This window comes from Natator depressus, chromosome 4 (assembly GCF_965152275.1).
Source record: "Natator depressus isolate rNatDep1 chromosome 4, rNatDep2.hap1, whole genome shotgun sequence".
In the NCBI taxonomy this organism is placed as follows: domain Eukaryota; kingdom Metazoa; phylum Chordata; order Testudines; family Cheloniidae; genus Natator; species Natator depressus.
In genome coordinates, this window is record NC_134237.1 from 113,794,581 (window position 1) to 113,816,049 (window position 21,469).

Genomic DNA, 21,469 nt, shown 5'->3' on the forward strand with positions numbered 1-21,469 from the left:
ATTTCTCTGTCTCTCATTTTTTCAGGGAACAGATAATTTCCATCACTGTTATTCACTTCATATGCACTTACATTTTAGGACCAATGAATTCTCTGTACCACAGTATTTAAAACTTCTGCTATTTCACTTTTACAATTCCATGCACTTCCTTTCTTTATTTTTCTCTTCTATTAGATATTCTCCTCAATTCAGCTTCCCACTGAGAAATGATTCCAGGCAGAATTACAAACAGAACTTTTAGCCCCAGGAACACTGAGCTCACTTCCATGGTTGGCTCAACAATGCCTCATTATTTTTCTAAAATTCTTTAGCTACGGTTGTTTAGAAAACACAGTGAAGTAGGTTGCATTTAAAAATACAGAGGCAGCTGTAAATGCAAATTATCCAATTCTCCAGCTCCTACCACCAAACTCCAAACATTCCAGGAGTAGCAGGTTTATTTATCTACATTTTGAAATCATTTTAAAAACAGGTTTGGGTTTGTTTGTTTTTTTATGACTGTGACCTGGCTGCACACACAGGTAACGGGCAAAACAAAAAACTAGGAGGAGAAAAAAAAATATATATATACTATGTCTTGCCACCTGAAGGCACATTCCTCTCTGCACAGAGTGTTTTTCCTCTCTAGCCCAGTGCACAGAGCAATTGAGACGAGCGTCTTCCTTGGCCTATTCCCAGACAGGGAACATTTTAGAAGCTGTGGGGGATTATTTTAAAAGAAAAACATTAACTTGTGAAATATTAATAAATAAAGGAATGTGGATTCAAACACACGCTTCTTGTCATATTCACAAGCTGTTACATGATCACAGTTTTAAACAATACTGTTTTATCATTTGTAATACAAGCCTAAGGAACTTCTGAGACACTGGGAGATAGATATACTCTACCTACATATAGGTCTGTCAGCTTATTACTTTATTTTAGCGCCTAACAACATGGTACCTCGATTACACAAAATTAAGAAGAATAAAATCCCATAATGCAAAGTAGTTTCTCTCCATTCTTCCAAGGAAGAGTGATGGAAAGTGTTTAACTGCAGTTATTCTGTGATATAGTATATAGCAGCCACCCATGTGGAGTCTGAGCAAAACCCATATAAGTCAATGAGTCTTTCCAGTGACTTCAATGGGCTTTGGGTCAGGTCCTAAATCAGGATTTCAGAAAAATGTCTTGTGATATTTGAAACCATTTGTGCATGTTCTTTTAGAAGTTCTAACCACCCAAGAAAGGAACAAAGTTACAATACCTAAGTGTGCCAAGAAGCTCTAATAATTGTTTGAAATATAAATTAAAGAAATGGGTATTATCCACATTAGGTCTGTGCACATATGTAACTGTGGTGAAATGAATTATTTACTTGAATTTGGGCTATGATCACCCTCTCTCCAGTAACATTGTTCATTGTATCAAATCCTGGGGCCGGTTTTGTTCAATATCTTCATAAATGATCTGGAGGATGGTGTGGATTGCACTCTCAGCAAATTTGCAGATGATACTAAACTGGGAGGAGTGGTAGATATGCTGGAGGGGAGGGATAGGATACAGAAGGACCTAGACAAATTGGAGGATTGGGCCAAAAGAAATCTGATGAGGTTCAATAAGGATAAGTGCAGGGTCCTGCATTTAGGATGGAAGAATCCAATGCACCGCTACAGACTAGGGACCGAATGGCTAGGCAGCAGTTCTGCGGAAAAGGACCTAGGGGTGACAGTGGACGAGAAGCTGGATATGAGTCAACAGTGTGCCCTTGTTGCCAAGAAGGCCAATGGCATTTTGGGATGTATAAGTAGGGGCATAGCGAGCAGATCGAGGGACGTGATCGTTCCCCTCTATTCGACACTGGTGAGGCCTCATCTGGAGTACTGTGTCCAGTTTTGGGCCCCACACTACAAGAAGGATGTGGATAAATTGGAGAGAGTCCAGCGAAGGGCAACAAAAATGATTAGGGGTCTAGAGCACATGACTTATGAGGAGAGGCTGAGGGAGCTGGGATTGTTTAGTCTGCAGAAGAGAAGAATGAGGGGGGATTTGATAGCTGCTTTCAACTACCTGAAAGGGGGTTCCAAAGAGGATGGCTCTAGACTGTTCTCAATGGTAGCAGATGACAGAACGAGGAGTAATGGTCTCAAGTTGCAATGGGGGAGGTTTAGATTGGATATTAGGAAAAACTTTTTCACTAAGAGGGTGGTGAAACACTGGAATGCGTTACCTAGGGAGGTGGTAGAATCTCCTTCCTTAGAGGTTTTTAAGGTCAGGCTTGACAAAGCCCTGGCTGGGATGATTTAACTGGGAATTGGTCCTGCTTCGAGCAGGGGGTTGGACTAGATGACCTTCTGGGGTCCCTTCCAACCCTGATATTCTATGATTCTATGATTCTATGAAATCAGAGGTTCTCCTTCAGCAGGCTACTTCTTGAAAGAGACATCCTCTCACAGAGTCATCTTCCTTTCAAACACCCCAATCCTTCCATTGTTTAGCTCTCAAACAACTTCATTCTATGGGCCACCAGGAGTGGTTCCATGGACTCTACTCTGAAAACCACTGTTTGACATAATGGGTTGCATTACATATACTTCTTATGCTGTTGCAACCCAATGGATAGTATGTGTTACAGGTCCCCCGCTTGGTGCCTGATCTACAGAGGATATTTTGCACCTGCAAGGGAGCTTTAGTTCACGCTTGAGCAGCTCGTGCTTTTAGCTGTGGAATCCCCTAGTTCAATCTCTGGTATGTCAGCCAAGGTGGCAGCCATCACACCCTAATTAGCACCATGTGTTATATCCTACTCTCCATGGTAAAACCCGTTGGAGAAAAACAAATGTTTCCATGAAAGGGGAGGTCTTTGGGGACAAAGGAGGGGTCACCAGATACAGCTTCCATGCTCTGCAGACCAATCCACGGAGGAAGAAAGTTCCCTCCTCATAGTGTGCTGCCTCTACACGGTGTTGTCTCACCTTCCTCTCTCCTCTGGCAGCATCTCTCTTAGGAAGGGGTGTTCTCACATCATTACCTCTCATGTAAATCCCCATGCAGGTTCCCCATGAGAAAGTACAGCAGAGGGAGAGTTGCAAGAATTGAAAGTGGACACAACTCCCACTTTAGAGACACCTTGTAATGGCGCTGCTGAATTCAAATGTCTCACCAGAGCTTTGTGTGCATTGAGAATCAAAGGCTATGATAATAAGACAGCAGGTGCATCAAGGTAGAATTTGGTCTAGCTAGTGAAAAGTCCCTTGATTTCATAACCTCTATGTTTGCTCACAACATTTTAAAGAGAAAAATCATCCTACCTTTAAAAAAAAAAAACACACACACACAAAAACTAAACAACCAAATATAAAGTTCAAACCACTACTGTGTCCCACACACAAGACTCTGACCTAAATTACCATGTTGGGTTTTACTGCGGAAGAGCTTGGCTTCAGCTGTTTTGTTGAGTGCTTTTGTTAAGGCAGCCATTTACAGCTCTTCATACTAGTAAATCTTCAGAAATTTGACCTCACCTTTAGCACAGCCTAGCAATGTATACTCAGACCATTATCACCCGTTAGTCTGAATTTTGATCTTGTAGTTGTCTGTGTAAAACTGAAATCACCATGTGCACAGCTAATACAGGGTTACAATATGCTGAATAAGCAGGAGGAGAAGTGACAATAACTACATTTAGAGGAGGTATTATTTAAAAATATTGCAGACTTTACTCAGGACCCAGAAAGTCTATAGGAGTTAAGGATGCTTAGCACCTCACAGGATGATGTCCATCAGGCAAAATTCCCACCTATCTCAATGGGACACTTGTCTGAGTGAAGACGGAAGGAATTTGCCCAGTGGCTAATATGATTTTTTTTAACCGAAGTAAATTAGTAAATATGCTAAGGAATCTAAATAAAATTATCTGAGCCTTTTGAAATTTTTTATTTCTAATGGTACAAAATGTAACCAGGTTTTTGCACATGCCATTGCTGGGCTTTTGTGCTTTCTTTATTATTATTTATTTCTATTGTATTCTAAAAGCTTAAAATCTAAATATAAAACAAGAAACAACCTGTGGATACAGACAGACAGATGGAGGAGCACAAGAAAATAATATTATTAGTTTCCTTTATTCCATCCTCAGCAGGGTGAAGGCTAGGGTGTCACAGTGAGCAGAAACTGGCACCATGCGATTACTCTGCAGTATGGGATTTAATTAGCTGAAAAAATAAAACTAAAGGCTAGCTGCTGAGATGTCTCCTTACGGTTTTAATGGGAGGCAATGTTAACTTTGTTCAGTTCTTTACAGGTTTCCAAAACATCTTTTATCTGAATTATTTGCTGTGGGCCAACTTCTAGGCTCACTGAAATCTATGGGAGTTTTGGATCCTGTAAGAGATGCTATTTCTGAATGCAACATTTTGATAAGCTTGTTTCCTGGCGCCTACATCAATAATTACCTGAAAATAATAAACAGCTCTGTACAAGTCAAGATTTAATGTATTTTGGATGTGACTTTGAATTAGGAGTTGAGATTTGCTTGTATCCACATACAGGCGCTTATATACTGAAATAGGGGACCTGCATCTCACAAAACAGGAGAGCTCCAGGATCCAGGCAGATATCACTGGAAGCCAGGGCCATCTTTAGCATCTCGTAATCCCACTCACCCCTCCACCAGTCACAGCATCCAGAGACCCCTTTAAGGAGATAGATTCAACAGCATGGAAGATTCAACAGCCTGGAGGAGAGAGTGAGTATGCTAATGCTGAACAAGTTAGCATTATCTTTCTCCCCTGAAGTTCCATGCAGCAAGTGGAAAGAGATGCCAACACACCCCCAGCCTGATTCCTTCTCACATATGAATCCTAAACCCCACAGAAGGGTATCAGTGAGATTGGTAGAAAAGGAGAATGATGCTATAGAAGCAGATCACCTTCTAAGATCAAGATCTGATGGATCCCTACCCCCTCTGTTTGTGGAAACCGAAGTTACAATGTGAGGCCCCATAGCATTCACCACAACCAGGTTACAGGTGGGGAAGAGAGACAGGTCAGGGACAGGACCAGGGACAGATTGGGCAAACAGGACAGAAGGGGTCAATCTGAGGGGAGGGGCATAATAAGCAGAAATGACTGTACCTATTAGAGTACACCCCACTCCAGAGTCTGGAATGGAAGCAGGAGTGCGTCTACGCTGCATGCTTCTTTCAGTGGCAAGTAGTGTATGAGCCCCCCCAGCATAGATATAAATAGCAATGGAGATAGTGAGATACTGTTTAGGCGAGTTGAGTAAAGACATGCCTGAAGGGTGTGGGTACGTACTCAAGCACATGCAGTTTGGGTGAATGGAAAGCCATGTAGGGGGTCTCCCTGACTATGCTGCTATTTTTAGCTGGAAAAGTCTCCGACATCGGGGAAAGGCTTTGTCATTTCCCTGCTTCAGCGAAAGTTCCCAGCAGCAGGGAAAGGTTGGCAGAACCGCCCCCTTGCTCATAGAGCCATTCCCCTGCTGTAGGGAGAGACTCTGGCAGCGGGAAAGGCTCAACCTTGCTACAGGGAAAGGCTCCAGCAGCTGGTAAGTTAGAGGTATCAGTATTACATCTATGGCAGCAGTTCTTAAACTGGGGGTCACGACCCCAACGTGGGTTGTGAGTTTCTTTTCATGGGGTCACCAGGGCTTTTGTTAGAATCCCTGCTGCCAGGGGCGGAAGCTGAAGCCCGCGCCCCACAGCCCGGAGCAGATGCCAACACATGAGCAACTTGGCCCCTCTGTGGAATGGGGCCAAGAGCAATTGCCTTGCTTACCACCCCCTAATGTCGGCCCTGATTCTAGACTCTAGAATTCAGAGTAATACAGGACACTGGGATCGTGCAGTAATTTTTGTTGTCAGTAGTGGGTCACAGTGCAATGAAGTTTGAGAACTCTGATCTACGGAACTAATCGAAACTCCCTTCATGTGAATGGGAGTTTCCACTGAGTTCAATGGGCTTGCCTAAGTCCGAAACTGTCAGCACACAAACACATATTCCACCTGTGGACAGTGTCTATGCCATTTAATAGCATGAATTAGGTAGGGATGATCATATAACATATAAGGGGTTAACCCATAAATGACTTGTGCTGTAGTATATCAAACCTAACAATCAGAAAGGCATGTTTCGCTCATGCAAGGTATATTCTGTTTCTATTATTCTCGGTTCACAAACATATGGGTCATATTTTCAAACATCTTCCAGACCTAGCTGAATTAAAATATCATTATTATTATTCTTGCTGTTCGCCCAGCTCTAAGGTTTCCTTTCTTAATCAGTATTAGAAACTTTCATCTGATTCAAGTCAGATTTCCTGGCAGCAAACTGTGCTGATCGCAAGTGCAGCCTCTGTGAGAATCCCATTGTTGAGTTAATTGGCTTGAAATCAGTTGTATCTTGGGAAGCTGCCAGTTAAAATTACGTCTTTTGTGTTTGAGTAGATTTTTGTATCTCACATAATTTTGAACACTTTTGAGGAGACTGCCAGCTCTAATGCCATTAGGTAATTTTAAAATATGCATGTACTATGTGTGCAATACTTTGTGTGTTCATAATAACCATGAAATACATCCCTTAATTTCTGTAATCATTAAAGATAGTGCATAGTATTCTCACATACCAGAAATACAAAATAAAGAGTCTTGGCAATGGTTACTTGTTTGGCATTCTGTGCGTATTCTCATATCAACAAAGGAAACTGTTCCTTTGAATGGAAAGTTCTCTTTGGCTTTAGACAGGAGATAAACATCCATGCTCATACTGTTAGATTTGTCAGCTGTTTCTGACACAGCTGAACATGGGGGGTTACTGATTCAGCTGAGCCCTAACAGGAATGGACAGACTGACACTTAGGTGATTCTAATACTTACATTCAGAAAGATTCACAGAGGAATGAATGCTTTTCTGCCTCATGACCACTCTTTTGTGGAGCCCTCCAAGGATTCCCCTCCTTGTCAACATTTATATGAGACTTCTGGTTCTACTAGTCTTGTATGCTATAAATACTCAAGGGATGCCCTGTGTTACATCTTCTTCACACTGAACATAGAGAGCACTATTTCACAGCTTACTCAGTGCCCCAGTGGAATCAGCAGCTGGCTGAAACTACACTGAGGCAAGTTGGAACGAATGTTGGAAAGCAGGAGATATGCTTTGAAGAACTGACCTATATCACTTTCATTCAAAGGCATCTACTCTCTGATCACAGTCTTGGGACCCCTCTGGGCTCTTCATTGCTTTTGGATAGTCAAATAGTTCTAGTAGCCAAAAATACAACCATCTTTGGTAGGGCAGGAGGCTTCACCCCTTTCACTCCAATGCAGATATGGCCATATGTGCATCACCTCAAGAATCAATGATTGGAATGCTCTATACCTGTCTGAGAATGCTATTATGGAATCCGATGGTACAAGATGCAGGACCCTGTCATTTAGCTAACACAGGGCAATGAGAAGTCATCACCCGGTGTTCCTCACTTCAGTGCCCCCCTAGTCTAATGCAAGATCCAATTTAAGGCCCTAATCTTGATCTTCAAACCATTTGGGCCTGGCTGTGCAAACTTTACACAAGCCATTGAGGAAAAGCCAAACAACATGAATAATAGTGACACAGCTCAGTTCTGAATTTACTGGGCTTGACTATCTCAGAAACCATCCCTTTATCCAGGAACTTGAGCTAGCACAACAGTTCCCTTCCACAGGAGCACCAGAGCTCATCATGCTGAGGGTGTGCCAGAAGTACAAGGGACTTCTCAGCAGCTACCTAACAGTTATGGAACCCTCTTCTGCAAAATGTTTGAACACCCTCACATCTGTCCACTTTTGAAACAAATTGTGAGACCCGTCTCTTCATGTTAACATTCCCACAACTTCCCAGGAGTGGGGTAACAAGGAGGGGCAGGAGGAGGATAGAGAAAAGGAAGAAGAAAATCAGTATCTATTTACTTGGGAAAGGAAGAAAATACAGTCTTCATACTTAGGGCCCCTAGCTAAAGCCCATTGAAGTCAATGGCAAAATTCCCACTGACTTCAATGAACTTTGGTTCGGGCCTCAATTTATTTATTTATTTATTTTGTAATTACAATTCTGTCCAGACACCACAGTGATGGGCATGATTTTCTATGTCACACACATTGCACTATGTGTAATATGACTTCCAACTAACTACAATAAAGCACCTGTTTGAGAGCCATAAATAGGGCTGGCTGACAATTATGGTTTTACTTAAATTAATTTTTTGCAAAGTATTTGCTAGCCATGGACAATATTGATTTTTCATTAAAAAAAATGAATACCCCAAAACCAAAAACTTCAGGGTTTTTTTGCCCAAAACCATTAATATTTCAATTTAGAAATGCACTCATGGTGCCATATGCCCCCACTCTCCTCCATTCTAATCTATATAGATTTTACAGCGTTCATCGGCGTAATATTTGAGTGCTTTCCCATAGTGCATTAACCAGCATGACTACACAATCTGTCACATGTGGTTTGTTCTCTCGTCCTCATCCACAAGAAGCATGTGCAGTGGAGAGTCTTGTTTTGGTAGGGTTTTGTTTGGTTTTGTTTTTTTATATCAATACCTGTTTCTGTTGTTTATATTAGAGAAGGCAATGTGGTAGTATAACCCAGCTGGACTACATATCTTCTATGACAGGGGTGGGCAAACTACGGCCCGGGGGCCACATCCGGCCCTTCAGACTTTGCTCTTCACGGCTCCTGGAAGCAGAGGCACATCCCCGTTCTGGCTCCTATGTGTAGGGGCAGCCAGGGGGCGCCACACCTTTCCCCCGCCCCAAGCGCCGCCCCCACAGCTCCCATCGGCCGGGAACCAGCGCCTGTGGACAGGGCAGCATGCAGAGCTGCCTGGCCATGCCTCTGCGTAGGAGCCAGAGGGGGGACATGCCACTGCATCTAGGAGCTGCTTGAGGTAAGTGCCGCCTGGAGCCTACACCCCGACCCCTTCCTGCATCCCAACCCCAAGCCCTGATCCCCCTCCCACCCTCTGAACCCCTCAGTCCCATTCCAGAGCACCCTCCTGCACCCCCAACCCCTCATCCCCAGCCTCACCCCAGAGCCCGCACCCCCAGGTGTAGCGCCCACCCTCCCCACAGCCCCCAACCCACTGCCCCAGCCCGGAGCCCCCTCCTGCACCCTGAACTCCTCATTTCTGGCCCCACCCCAGATCCTGCACCCCAGTTGGAGCCCTCCTGCCAAATTTTTGCCAAATTCATGAATGCCCACTATACAATTTCCATACCCACATGTGGCCTTTGGGCCAAAAAGTTTGCCCACCCCTGTTCTGTGCGGTACTGTGGCCATGGACTCTCATGATGAACTGCCTTTCCTCCCCATAGAGCCCAAATTTTCTGTGGAAATTTTTTTTTGTCCAACCTGCTCTGGATGCAAACAATATCTGTTTTTTCCCCTGTATTGGTTTTAAAACAGCTGTGACGATAAGGCAAAATATTTCCTAGTTAAGTACATGCAGCCAAATTCTCCTCTCACACATTGCTAGAGAAATCTATAGAGATCCCATGTCACTTGAGAGCAGAATTAATTTATTTTCCCTCCAGTGTATTCATTTCTTTTGAGAACAAAGTGATTAAAATATTTAGACATATCTTAAAACAATTCTATAAACCGTTTGATCAGACAGAGAAGGTAGGAGAAAGTTTAAATTCAGCGGATAACCATTTTTTTTCTTAAACTGAAAAAGATATCTGGCAAAAGAAGTTCATCTCTTTCATGCTAAGACTTGCTGCTCTTTGAAAAGCAGACATTGGGGTAGAATTGTTAAGTGCAGCACAAAGGAGGTAAGAGCTGTGTGCTTACTTTTCTCTCTGTTCAAGGAAGACTCAGAGAAGAGAAATAATAGGTATTCACCGGTCAAAGCTCATACTGCTGATTGGTGGCTGGGCCTGTGGCAGCCCTTTACAGGAAATCAGACAACATTCTCCAAAGGAGATTTCTCAGTATTGCTGATACTGAAGAAATAACACTGAAACCCATTCAGCTCTGTAAAGCATCTAGCAATGGTGCACAGAATTTGCTTCATAGGAAACAGCATCTCAGAGCTTTGCTGCCTCAGATCACACATATCTTCAGGTAAACCTACATGAATAACTCTTATTTCTGCCTAAACTCTTTTGCTTTTGAACAAGCTTCTCCTCCAAACAGGCGTTTTAAACATGGGAATGATTTATGGTACCCGGCCTGTTCCTTCCCTGACAAACTTCTCATGCTACTTGAGGCAAAAAAAGATTGTACGGTATGTAAATGCTAACTGTGCGTAGTCTGCCATATGCAAGACAGCTGCAGTGATAAACCTCCAGGCGTCAGCATTTTTAAATCATTTTCAGTCCCTTCTTCAACTGGACAATCAATGTAACCACTTCCAATCAACTGAAATATTAGACCTTTTCCGTTAAGTTCTCTGCATGTGTCGATTTCGTTGCTAATTTATATTTCTTTGCAAAGCGATGTGTTAAAAGAGGACTGTATTGTAAAGTTAAATTGAGTTACCCCACATCAGGATTTTATTAAATCAACAAACAGCTTTACTTAAAAATGTTGGTGGGAGCTCCTATCAATTATATACTAATATATTCATCTTGGTAATATGTTGCTTCTGGCTGCATTGCTAGCAAGTGGAAGAATCAAATGAACATGTTACTAAAATGAATTGAGCAGTGTGCTAATTATGCCAGAACCAAATTAGAGACAAACAGACCGGGTTCATTTCAGCCAGAGAAACAAGTTCTACAGCTTGTCTCTTCTGCATGTGACTTTTTTCCGTTGTTATGGGAAGAAATTTCTACCCCATGTGGCAATTGATAGAACATCTATGTTTTTTCCACTATCTAAAAGTGATCCTTCTCCTACTACATTCTACCATCTGTGACTTGATACGGTAGAACTTTTCTATATGAGATATGAAAGGGCGACAGTGGCAGGGTCAAATACTATGCTGACTTACATTCCATGCACCTTGATTGGAGTCAAGGCCTGTGATAGATTTTCTGTGTCAGGCATATAGTACTGCTTAATACAACTTCCAATTCTTTCCATTAAAACTCTACAATAAAAAAATATATAAGCCAGGCAATGGAGCTGAATGGGTCCATATAAAATTTTACCCACTGCCTCTACGCTGTTGTCATCTCTAATTAATAGTCAGGCTACATTTAGGCATGTTATTTTAGTTGTTACTGTGGGCTCTGATGTTAAAAACAGGGTTGAAGATAGTTATTTGAAGGCAACCGAGGGACAGATTATTTAGTCTGTCCTTGGCCAGACTTCTCATTGAGTTCACTGGGAGTGTGTCTGAATAAGGACTCCTTGAGGATTTGTGTGTGTACTGGAGTTGCAAGAGAGTGGTTTATTTGGCAAAGAGTAAGGATATTTGAGATTATCCATCCAATCAAATTTCAAGAGCATTAAAACAAAGATTAAAAACTAACATGCACATGGGCAGAAAATGTGCTCACCAAGTTGTACAATGAAACACCTGTGTCTGTGCTTTAACAGAGCGGTTCAATCCATGGAGACTGCAGGTCCAAGTGCAGTGCTCCATCTTGATCCAGGCAGCCAGACAACTGAAGGAAAATTCGAGGTGAAGCACATTATGCTTCTGGTTTGAAAATTTCTTGAGCTGCCACTCCATATTAACAAGGAAGGATAACTTGGTGGTTTGAGCATTGGCCTGCTAAACCCAGCGTTGTGAGTTCAATCCTTGAGGGGGCCATTTGGAGATTGGTCCTGCTTTGAGGAGGGGTTTGGACTAGATGACCTCCTGAGGTCCCTTCCAACCATGATAGTCTATGATACTAGCTGCTCCATTTAACGTAATTGGGTGGGCTGGTCAAAGGAAAGGGAAAATAATTGTGAACATTTTTGCAACTCCCCCCCCCCCAATTGTTTTTTAATTTGACATTTCAAAGTGTCTAGCTTTGAAAAAAAAAATTGATTAATTCTGCTTTGAGTTCCTGGAAAATTGCTAATTGCAACTTGGCTGGTATGTTTGGACAATGCTTTAGAGATTGGCTATAGGTGTTTCTCCACCAATACACAGAATCAAAGAATCGTAGAATATTACGGTTGGAAGAGACCTCAGGAGGTCATCTAGTCCAACCCCCTGCTCAAAGGAGGACCAACACCAACTAAATCATCCCAGCCAGGGCTTTGTCAAGCCGGGCCTTAAAAACCTCTAAGGATGGAGATGCCACCACATCCCGAGGTAACCCGTTTCAGGGCTTCACCACCCTCTTAGTGAAATAGTTTTTCCTAAAATCCAACCTAGACCTCCCCCACTGCAATTTGAGACCGTTGCTTCTTGTTCTGTCATCTGCCACCACTGAGAACAGCCTAGCCTCACATAAAAGTTAGCTGTGGCCCAATTCCTGACCATTCCCTAGTGACACTTCAGTACACTTTTTCAAAACTGTTTACACAGTTTAATTTAAAGAGCCATAAGTCACTCAAGGAGCAATAAGATTTTGCTGATTATTAAGACTGTGCAGGGTCTCTCTTTCTTACTATGTGTTTATACAGCACCTAGCACAATGGGACACTTCTCTTGGTTGAGGGTCCTAATGCTACTACAATAGTAATAATAAGAACAATTATTATTGCAGGGTTTTTTATTAAAGAAGGTTTTTCTCTATCTTATTGAAGACTTATCCTACTTTTCAGCTCCAGTTGAATGTGGTGCTCTAGTGATGTGACATCCATTCATTCCCATAGGATCAACATCTTAGGGAATGAAATTTCAGCTGGGTGACTCATTCCTAAAACAATAAGAGAGAAGAAACCAACTAGAAATTAGATTCCAGGCTTGAGTCACAACAGTACAATAAAACCGTCTTTGGATTTATCTAGTACTCAGAAAACAAGAAGGTGTGCAAGGACAAGGGCAAAAGTTGTAATAATTCTTTTTTCCTCTTGAAAAAGTTTTTTTTCCTGACAAAGCATTTTTCAGACTCCGGGTCTTTCCATTTTTATTAACATAAGCAAGCTAAATAGCTATCTAGAGATTTGTCTTACTTGTAACCTGTCCTCTTCCTTCTCTTTCCCTCTAGCAAGCAAAGGTGGGCAGGGCTAGTTGGTGCAGTGGTTTATTCCACTAGACTGAGAACCAAAATTGTAAATTTAGATCAAGTCACTCGTAAAAATAATCCAATGGTCTCTAATTCGTTCCTAATAGATGTGTCTCCAAATTACAAGTCAAATTATTTCTTCTATGTAGTTTCAAAAGACATCAACATAGTTTCTAAGTGCCTGATATGATGCTGCAAAAGGTAGGAGTCTGAGCTCAGTGGGCCTGGAATGCCATAAGTGTGGTTTATTAGAGTACTGGGGAAGTTTGCATCATGCCAGTTCTCCACTATAGGCCAATTCCTGCTTGGTTTATTCTCCTGACTAAATCTTTTGACTGCAGTGGCACCATTTCTACAAATAAGTTGAGTATGCAGCCAAATCCTATCTCAGCTCTCACTCTCACTGGAGTTCTACTGGTGTTTCCATATCTTTGTCCCTATCTCATCTATCATATCCCATACTGCCAAACACCAAGCATTCAAATTCAGGATGCTCCCTCCCCAAAAATCATGAGATTTGGGGGTCCTCTGATTTCTCCTCTGCCTTTTGAGCTTTTACAGTTCACATTTTCAAGTTTTCACATTTCCATGAGGTCTAGAAACAGAAAAGAAAGGAAATAGATTCTCATGTAATACATGGCTCCAGAAGCTGCAGCTTTAAGAACACCTAATACCATGAGACGTGCTAAGTCAGAGCTTGCAAAACTGCACGTCTGTATGTTGTCTATACAGTATGAGTTGCTCCATCCTTGCTGTTATCCCTTTAATAGTCTCAGCATCAGATTAACAGTGAAAACAAATCTTTCACAGAAGAACTATAGGCCTAAATTTTTATAAGTGACTAATGATTTTGGGCCCCTAGTATGTGACTTGATGGGGCCTGATTTTCAGAAAATGCTGAGTATCTGCCCTCTCAAAATCAGGCCCCTTTAAGGTGTTCAAACTGAGACACCCAAAAAACATTTTTTTATTAAATGTCGGTCTTGCTGAATTATTATTAGAGAGAAACTGACACCTCATGAGGAAATTTTGAAAAACATTTCATTCATACACAAATATGTTGGTATATTATATATTTCCTGGGTTATTTTCTTCTTCATTATAAAAGATGTATAGGAAACCATGATCTTTCGTAATTAAAGGCTCATTTGCTCCTGGTGCACCTCCAATGAATCACAAGCCACAGCCAACTAGTTGTGCTGTCACAAACAGATGACTGTGACTTCAGGTGAGGAATAATAATAATGCTTTAAATCTATCAAGAACTGTACAAACATTAACTAAATTAATCTGCACACAGCAAACAGCAGGAGTGGGTGGATTTTACAGATCAAAACTTTTGTTTCCATACAAATATCAGTGGGCTACAATTAAAATTAGGAAAAGAAAAGTATATGAACAATTTCTCTTTGAATGGAAAGCTTAGAAATTTTTTATGGGGAGGTACCAGAATGTCTTCAATGCAAATTTAAAAAGAAAAGGTCAAGAAATTGTACAATAAAGGCAGACAACTCAGAGATAGCCCATAAATATGTACATGACTGACAGATTCCTCCTCCTACTCATTCCTGACTTTGCCCATTGACCCCATAGCAAAAACAATGCAGTACCATGCATGTGCAATGGGTCTCTAACTGTATGGAAAAGTGAGGCATGTTTCTTGTAGAAACTTAAAGGGGTTATATAGACAAAGAATAGCAGTAGCCAATACCGCTATTCATTCAGGTACTTCTGTGGCCTTATCGTTGTCACAACCTGGGATGCAGGTTATCAGGCCTAGTGATTGGTGCAGGAGCCAGGAAGCCAGTAGGAAAGCAGGGCTGGAGTAGACAGGGCAGGACAGGAGCAAGGCTGAGAACAAGGCAGGCACTGGAAAAAATGCACCTGTGGGCATGTATATTGAGCAGCCAGACATCAGTTGGGTTAAGAGCAGACTTGCTAATTTCCTAGGCCAGTCACCCCTGCTACACCTCAGGTGTGCTCCTCAGCTGGCTGGAGGTTGTGCAAGCACAGCTGTAAATCCTCATTCCTGATAATCCTAATCCAAAAATTAAATTTTGGCTCATTTTATATAGTGTGTGGAAGTCCATGATTGAAAACAAGAGTGCTTTGAGGAGGGAAATGGAGGAGAATGGGGATGCTTTGTAACAGGAAGAGGAATGTCATTCCAGGCATTAGGAGAAAGTTATGTTCATAGCATAAACACAGAGAAGTAAGATAAAAACAAATACTCTTGATGGAAGGTTGCAGCATAACACTATTTCTTAGAATTCAGAAGGATAACACCCAAGAACCTCCAAAACAGAGAGACACACACAGCAGGCTGCTCCCTAACACGGAAAGGCACAACTCACCTCACCTTCCCATAGGCTGACTTTTTCCCCAGAATGACTCTGATTGTATACTTCCTTCCAAAGGCACCCAGCATGCCAGCAATATTAGGAAACCACCCACTCTTACAGTGATCGCTTGCAATTTCAACAGAGTCTTCAATACACCACAGAGAAAAGAGTGAAAAAAAACACGAAGGAGACAATGGGAGGAGGAAAGACTGAGTGCAGTGCAGACATGAAGTGATTAGAGATGAGAACTGGTGGGGGAGGACTGCTCAGAGCTTTAAAGATATTCTGTGGAAAGAGACAGTGAGCTAGAGGAGCCTGTTGACATGCTCAGAGTTCACTTGATTGAAGAGGAGCTTAATTTAATTCAGGTGTGTGAGAGATAACTGTGGTGTGACCCAGATTTTTGGCAGTGGGAACAGAGCAGTAGAATGAGTTTTAGAATGTTATGGAGGAGAAGCAACAATTTGACAAGAGCCCTGAAGAGAGAAGAAAATGGAGAGGTTGTGGATAAGGCCAGGTTGTGAAACTGAGAGAGGGTGAGATGGAAAGTTTAGAAGTTCATTGTTTGGCTGTGTTTAGATTAAGGGATGGTGAGGCATCCATGAGAAATACCAGTGAGCCAGGAAGAGATTAGTGGGATGCAAAGCTACACTGATAGTCATCAGCATAAAGGAGATTGCAATTTAATAGCTGACTGACAACTTCCAACTGGTTTTTAGCATCAGCAAGTTTAAGAGCCAAATCAGCAAGTATTTGGAGCCAAATGTAAACGAAAAAACCCAAAAAGAGCCTCTCCTGTATGAATGAGCAACTTCACAGACACATACACCTGCACATGTTGTTTGGCAGCACTTACCACTGTACAGTTTTGAAAGATACTCATGAAGTTCAAACACAGTTGATAAGATTTACACTTCTTCCCCCGCTTACCAAAAATCCACGTGGAATTGTACACATGATCCCCATCACCTGTGCACACAGATGGTAATGCTAGCACAGTATGTGCATGGGTGCTAAACTGCAAAAGCACAAATGGAGAACTTATTAAGGCCACCTTTGAAAACATGGCCCTTAATGTCCACCTGCTGCTCCCTGCAGTAATGATCAAAACATCCCAGAAACAGATGCTCCCTGAAAAACAAAACAATCCCTTCTGCTTTAAAAATAATGACATTTTGAATTAAGAACCTGTCTAGTTAAATGAAAAGCTTTATTCTAACATTATGTAGGGCCCATTGCTGCAGCCCTTGCTTACACTAAACTCCCACTGATTTCAAGGGGAGTTCTGCTTACAAGAGAGCTGTAGGATTGGTCCCTTGATCAAGTTAAAACAACATTCAATGGTAATATGTCAGCTAGCTTGTCATTTTTAAAGACCTAGATAAATAATTTCCTCATGTTCACACCGGACTTTCTCTTCACAGACTGACCAGAAGATTTTGTATTAAACGGGTGCCTAGAATCATGAATAGAGAGTAAGTACTGTAATGTGACATTTATCATCCTGTCATTGTCATTGCATTCATTCGTAATTTCATGGTACTGACTGCGTCACAGTAGAGGTAAGGAGACATGGGATCTCCCTACAAGAGCTTACAATCAAATGTCCCCTTCCTGCAAACCCTTAAGCATGCGAGTAAGGGTACGTCTACACTGGCAAGTTTCTGCGCCACAAGTTATACCACTTTTATAAAAGCACTGGAATTAAACTGCTGTTGCGTGTCCACACTGTGCTCCTTGTGACGCTGGAGCACATCTACATTAGCAGCTCTTGCAATGGCAAAGACAGCCATGCATTGTGGTAGCTATCCCACTGTACAACTGGCCGCAGGGTGCTTTGGGAAGGGTTTGCAATGCCTCATGGGGCAGGCAAAGCATCACATGATGCAGGTTTTCTAATCCCATTGTTCCATGGGCATCCTACTACATTGCCAGCTGCTTTTCAACTGAAGTGATGGGGCGGGGCAGAGTGTGTGACAGGGAGAGTGTGTGTGTATGGAAGGGGAGGAGAGAGGCAGTGTGCTTTGGGGGATGGAGAGTGTGTCAGCATGCTGTCTTGTAAGTTCAGACAGCAGCAGGAAGCAACCAGTCCTGAGGCAGGGGGAGGGGGAAACCCGGCCACCAGTCCCCGCCTCGGCTCTCTCTCTCAGATACCTCTCTCTCTCATGGACACCTGCCTCTTGTTACGAATTATACCTAATTGGTCACGCACATAAACTGCTGCAAATTATACCTGACAGGTCATGCACACAAACTGCTGCGAATTATACCCAATAGGTCACGCACAGTTCGAGTCTAGGCTGAGGCACACGAACAAAGTCCACAACTGCAGAGTTCCCAAAGATACTAAGTTTATTACGCTCGAGCGTGGTGCCCCCGGGCTAATCAGGAGGGGAACCCGAATGCAGGTTATACAGAGATTATATACCTTTTAGCAAAGCATGTTGCCCTCGTGCATCGGAAACCTTAGCCAATAGACAAACCCTTCGCTTAACCACCACCTATCCCTGCTAAGTGCATCCCCCGTGCTAAACCATTACTTCAGCTACACAACATGGTCCTAAAGCAATGCACCAGTAGCCTTTCTTATCAGGATGGGAGGCTCACATCAAGGCCAGGAGGCAGGAAGTTAGGAACAGACAAAGAACAGAAACTGGGAGTCGAGACAGGCTGGAAATAAGGTGGGGGGGGGTTTCACAGGAATGCAGTAGCTAAGGAACACTCCTCCTGGTGCATGATTGTTTGCTTTTAGACTCCAAACCAAAATGGAGTCACATATGCACATATGCTAACTTTTCCTTAACACTCTGTGTTCAACAGCACGAGCTTCCACATTAATGGTTCGCGTTGTGTCCCGGAGCAGATCAGCACAGCACACAACAGCTGTCAGAAACGGTGCTTTGAAAGGGGTGCATGTCTCCAGGGAAGTCGAGTTCAAAACAATGAGCAGAGTGGTCACCTGAGGCATTATGGCACAGCTTCAGAGGCCAATTACAGGGCGATCAAGTGTCTACACTGGCAATAGAGCACTGGAGCCTCTGTGCAAATAGCCTTACGACTCTCGTCGAGGTGGTTTTTTCTGCAGCGTTGTAAATGAAGAGTTTCTGTGCACAAAGTGGGTTGGCAGTTTGTATATGTCTGCAGTTTGAGCGCAAAAAGCTGCTTTAGTGCACAGAAACTTGCCAGTGTAGACAAGCCCTCAGTGTCCTCAGTAGAACATGGTTTATGGGCCTAGACCCTAATGACACAACAAAACAGAAGGGTACAGTTGAGGGAAGAGAGAGGCCGGGCCTACACCAGTAAGATTATATAGTTATTCAGCAAAGACACATGTGCATCGTGGTGAAGCAAGGATATTTTTTACATAAATAAATGTCTTTGACTCACTTTTTGTGGGAATCGTAATAGAAGGCAATGGCTCCGTGGACTAGCTGAGGAAGAGTGTTCCACGCATAGAGGATGAAGTGGAAAAAAGCTTAAGTATTTGCAGGACCAGCCCTTAAGAGAGGAGCTTGCTTTTCTGCCCACTGCTGTTCTCACCCTACCGCTTGGACATGTGGAGGGAGAAGCGCCACCCTCACATGATTCTGGAGATGGAGGCCACTGTGGACCTAGAGCCAGTCAAGTGGGAAATGGGTGGGGAGGACCCAGCCTGGACTGCTCTTGCAGTCACTGCTACTTTCTCTCTGCCTCCTGGGGGATCTGGAGAAAGACAGAAGTATATATTCTCCAATCCATTCTTCCTGCCCCCGCAATCTCTCATCCCAATGTTTGTGTTGTCTTTATTCCATCTGTGTAGTGATAATAAGGTGATTGTACATCAGCATCACTACCCTGTAGCCAAAGCTTGTGAGATAATTAATAGTTTTATTTTTGCTGTGAGGTTTATTCCCCCCACCAACAAAGAACTTTTTAAATAGTGAAATCGCCTGTAATTGAGTAGCATCCGGTGTAGTCCTACATTCCCAGTTTTCCCCAAACTCTCATTCACTTCAGCGGGAGGCACTTTGTAAACAAGAAATGCTGGATTTATCCCTATAGGAATACTTCTCTTTACAGTCACCCCAGCTTTTATTTATTGTGTGGGCTGCTATTGGGCTCTAAAGTCCAAAATAAATTTTGCCATTTGCTTTCTAAAACATTACACAAAATTAATGAAATGATAATTGTACTAAAGTATACAGAACACAATATTTTTCTCATTGTAAATTTATGACGTGATCTAGTTTCAATTGATACTGATGACAAAACTTCCACTGCCTCAGAAAAAGGGGTTGTTGTATAGTTCCTTCTTTTTATCCAGCAGACTTCCTGGTCTCGTTGTGCCATTCTGTGATGTTGCATTGTTGACTTTATGTAATTCTTGTCAGGCACTCAGGTACCATGGTGATGAGCATGATACAAAGAGGAAGACAGCTATAATCTGAACACTTGAAACAAATAATATGTTATATAAAAGCAATTGAAATTTGAAGTTTATAATTAGGGGATGTTTTTGTTTAGGAAAAAACAGGTTTTGGTCTGAATCTTTGTTAGTAGACGTATTTATTTGTATTATGATAGCATGTAAAGGCCCTAACCGAGGTCAGGGTGCCATTGTGCTAGGCACTGTGCACATACATAGCAGGATACAGTCTCTCCTGAAAAGCTTACAATCTAAATAGACAAGATAGACAAAGAGTAGGAGGGAAAACAGAGACATAAGTGATTTGCCCAAGGCCATAGAGCAAATCAGTGGCAGAGCCAGAAGTAGAAACCAAGTCTCCTGAGTGCTAATCCACTGATCTGCACTGCCTCTTGTGTTCATTTTTCATTTGGGAAAGGTGAAGGTTAAACATGCTTAGAGAATTGTTTTCACTCTGCATTAGGGGCATCAATAACACACACTGGTGCACAGCTCTAAAAATATAACAAACTGAAGCTAGCTGTAACCTCAATTTAGCACCAACTAACTTAAAAAAATCTTGATCACATGTCTCTCCTTCTCAGCTGAGACCCTGGGCCCTGGTTTTCAGCAGTCCTAAGTACACTTTTCTCATTAATGGAGGTGGCCCAATTAGCACACCCAAATTAGCAGAGAATCTGGAAATATAAGTTATGATGTGTGAGTACAAATAGCTTTTCATTATCAATATCTGGCGGAAGGGTATATTAGGAGCTACTCCTAATTTAACAGTGTCCCTTGAAGAGAATGTCTAAGCCTAAAAGATTCAAAGGCAAGGACTAACTTTTCGCCTTCTAAAAGGTATTTAGCTTCTTTTCTGCCATACCCAATCATGGACTGAACAGACACTGGATTTATGGCTTATTATGACAATCTGTAACCAACTAACCCCCTTTTTTTGTCTTATGTCTGCAGAGGTGTTAACTGACCACTCTACCTTGAATGATCCCTTACAATATGTGCTAACAACTTATGCTAAACAATCTGTTCCATCTTGCATTTTGCTGTGACACTTCTAGTTCCTTACCCAGATGTGAAGAAGAGCTAAGTGTGACTCAAAAGCTTGTCTCTCTGGCCAACAGAAGTTGGTCCAATAAAAGATATTACCACACCCACATTGTCTCTCTAATACCCAAGTGTAGATCTCTTCACTTGCAACCACAGACAGTAATGCAGCTGCGAGCCAACTCTCTTGCCTCTGCTATTTTTGTTTATTCATTTCATAGAATCATAGAAGATTAGGGTTGGAAGAGACCTCAGGAGGTCATCTAGTCCAACCCCCTGCTCAAAGCAGAACCAACACCAACTAAATCATCCCAGCCAAGGCTTTGTCAAGCCAGGCTTTAAAAACCTCTAAGGATGGAGATTCCACCACTTCCCTAGGTAACCCGTTCCAGTGCTTCACCACCTAATATCCAACCTAGACTCCCACGCTGCAACTTGAGACCATTGCTTCTTGTTCTGCCACCACTGAGAACAGCCTAGCTCCATCCTCTTTGGAACTCCCCTTCAGGTAGTTGAAGGCTGCTATCAAAGCCCCTCTCACTCTTCTCTTCTGTAGACTAAATAAGCCCA

General features: G+C 42.4%; 1 protein-coding gene across 1 annotated transcript in view; it reads left to right on the top strand.

Moving 5' to 3' along the window:
* Nucleotides 1-5,496: 5,496 nt before the first annotated feature.
* Nucleotides 5,497-21,469, top strand: part of CLNK (cytokine dependent hematopoietic cell linker) — a 103,082-nt gene continuing 87,109 nt past the window's right edge. Inside the window, exons 1-2 of the mRNA XM_074951674.1 lie at nt 5,497-5,553; nt 16,875-16,925. Of these exons, the coding sequence (XP_074807775.1) occupies nt 16,915-16,925 (11 nt within the window). The 5' untranslated portion in view covers nt 5,497-5,553; nt 16,875-16,914. The remainder of the gene's footprint in view (nt 5,554-16,874; nt 16,926-21,469) is intronic.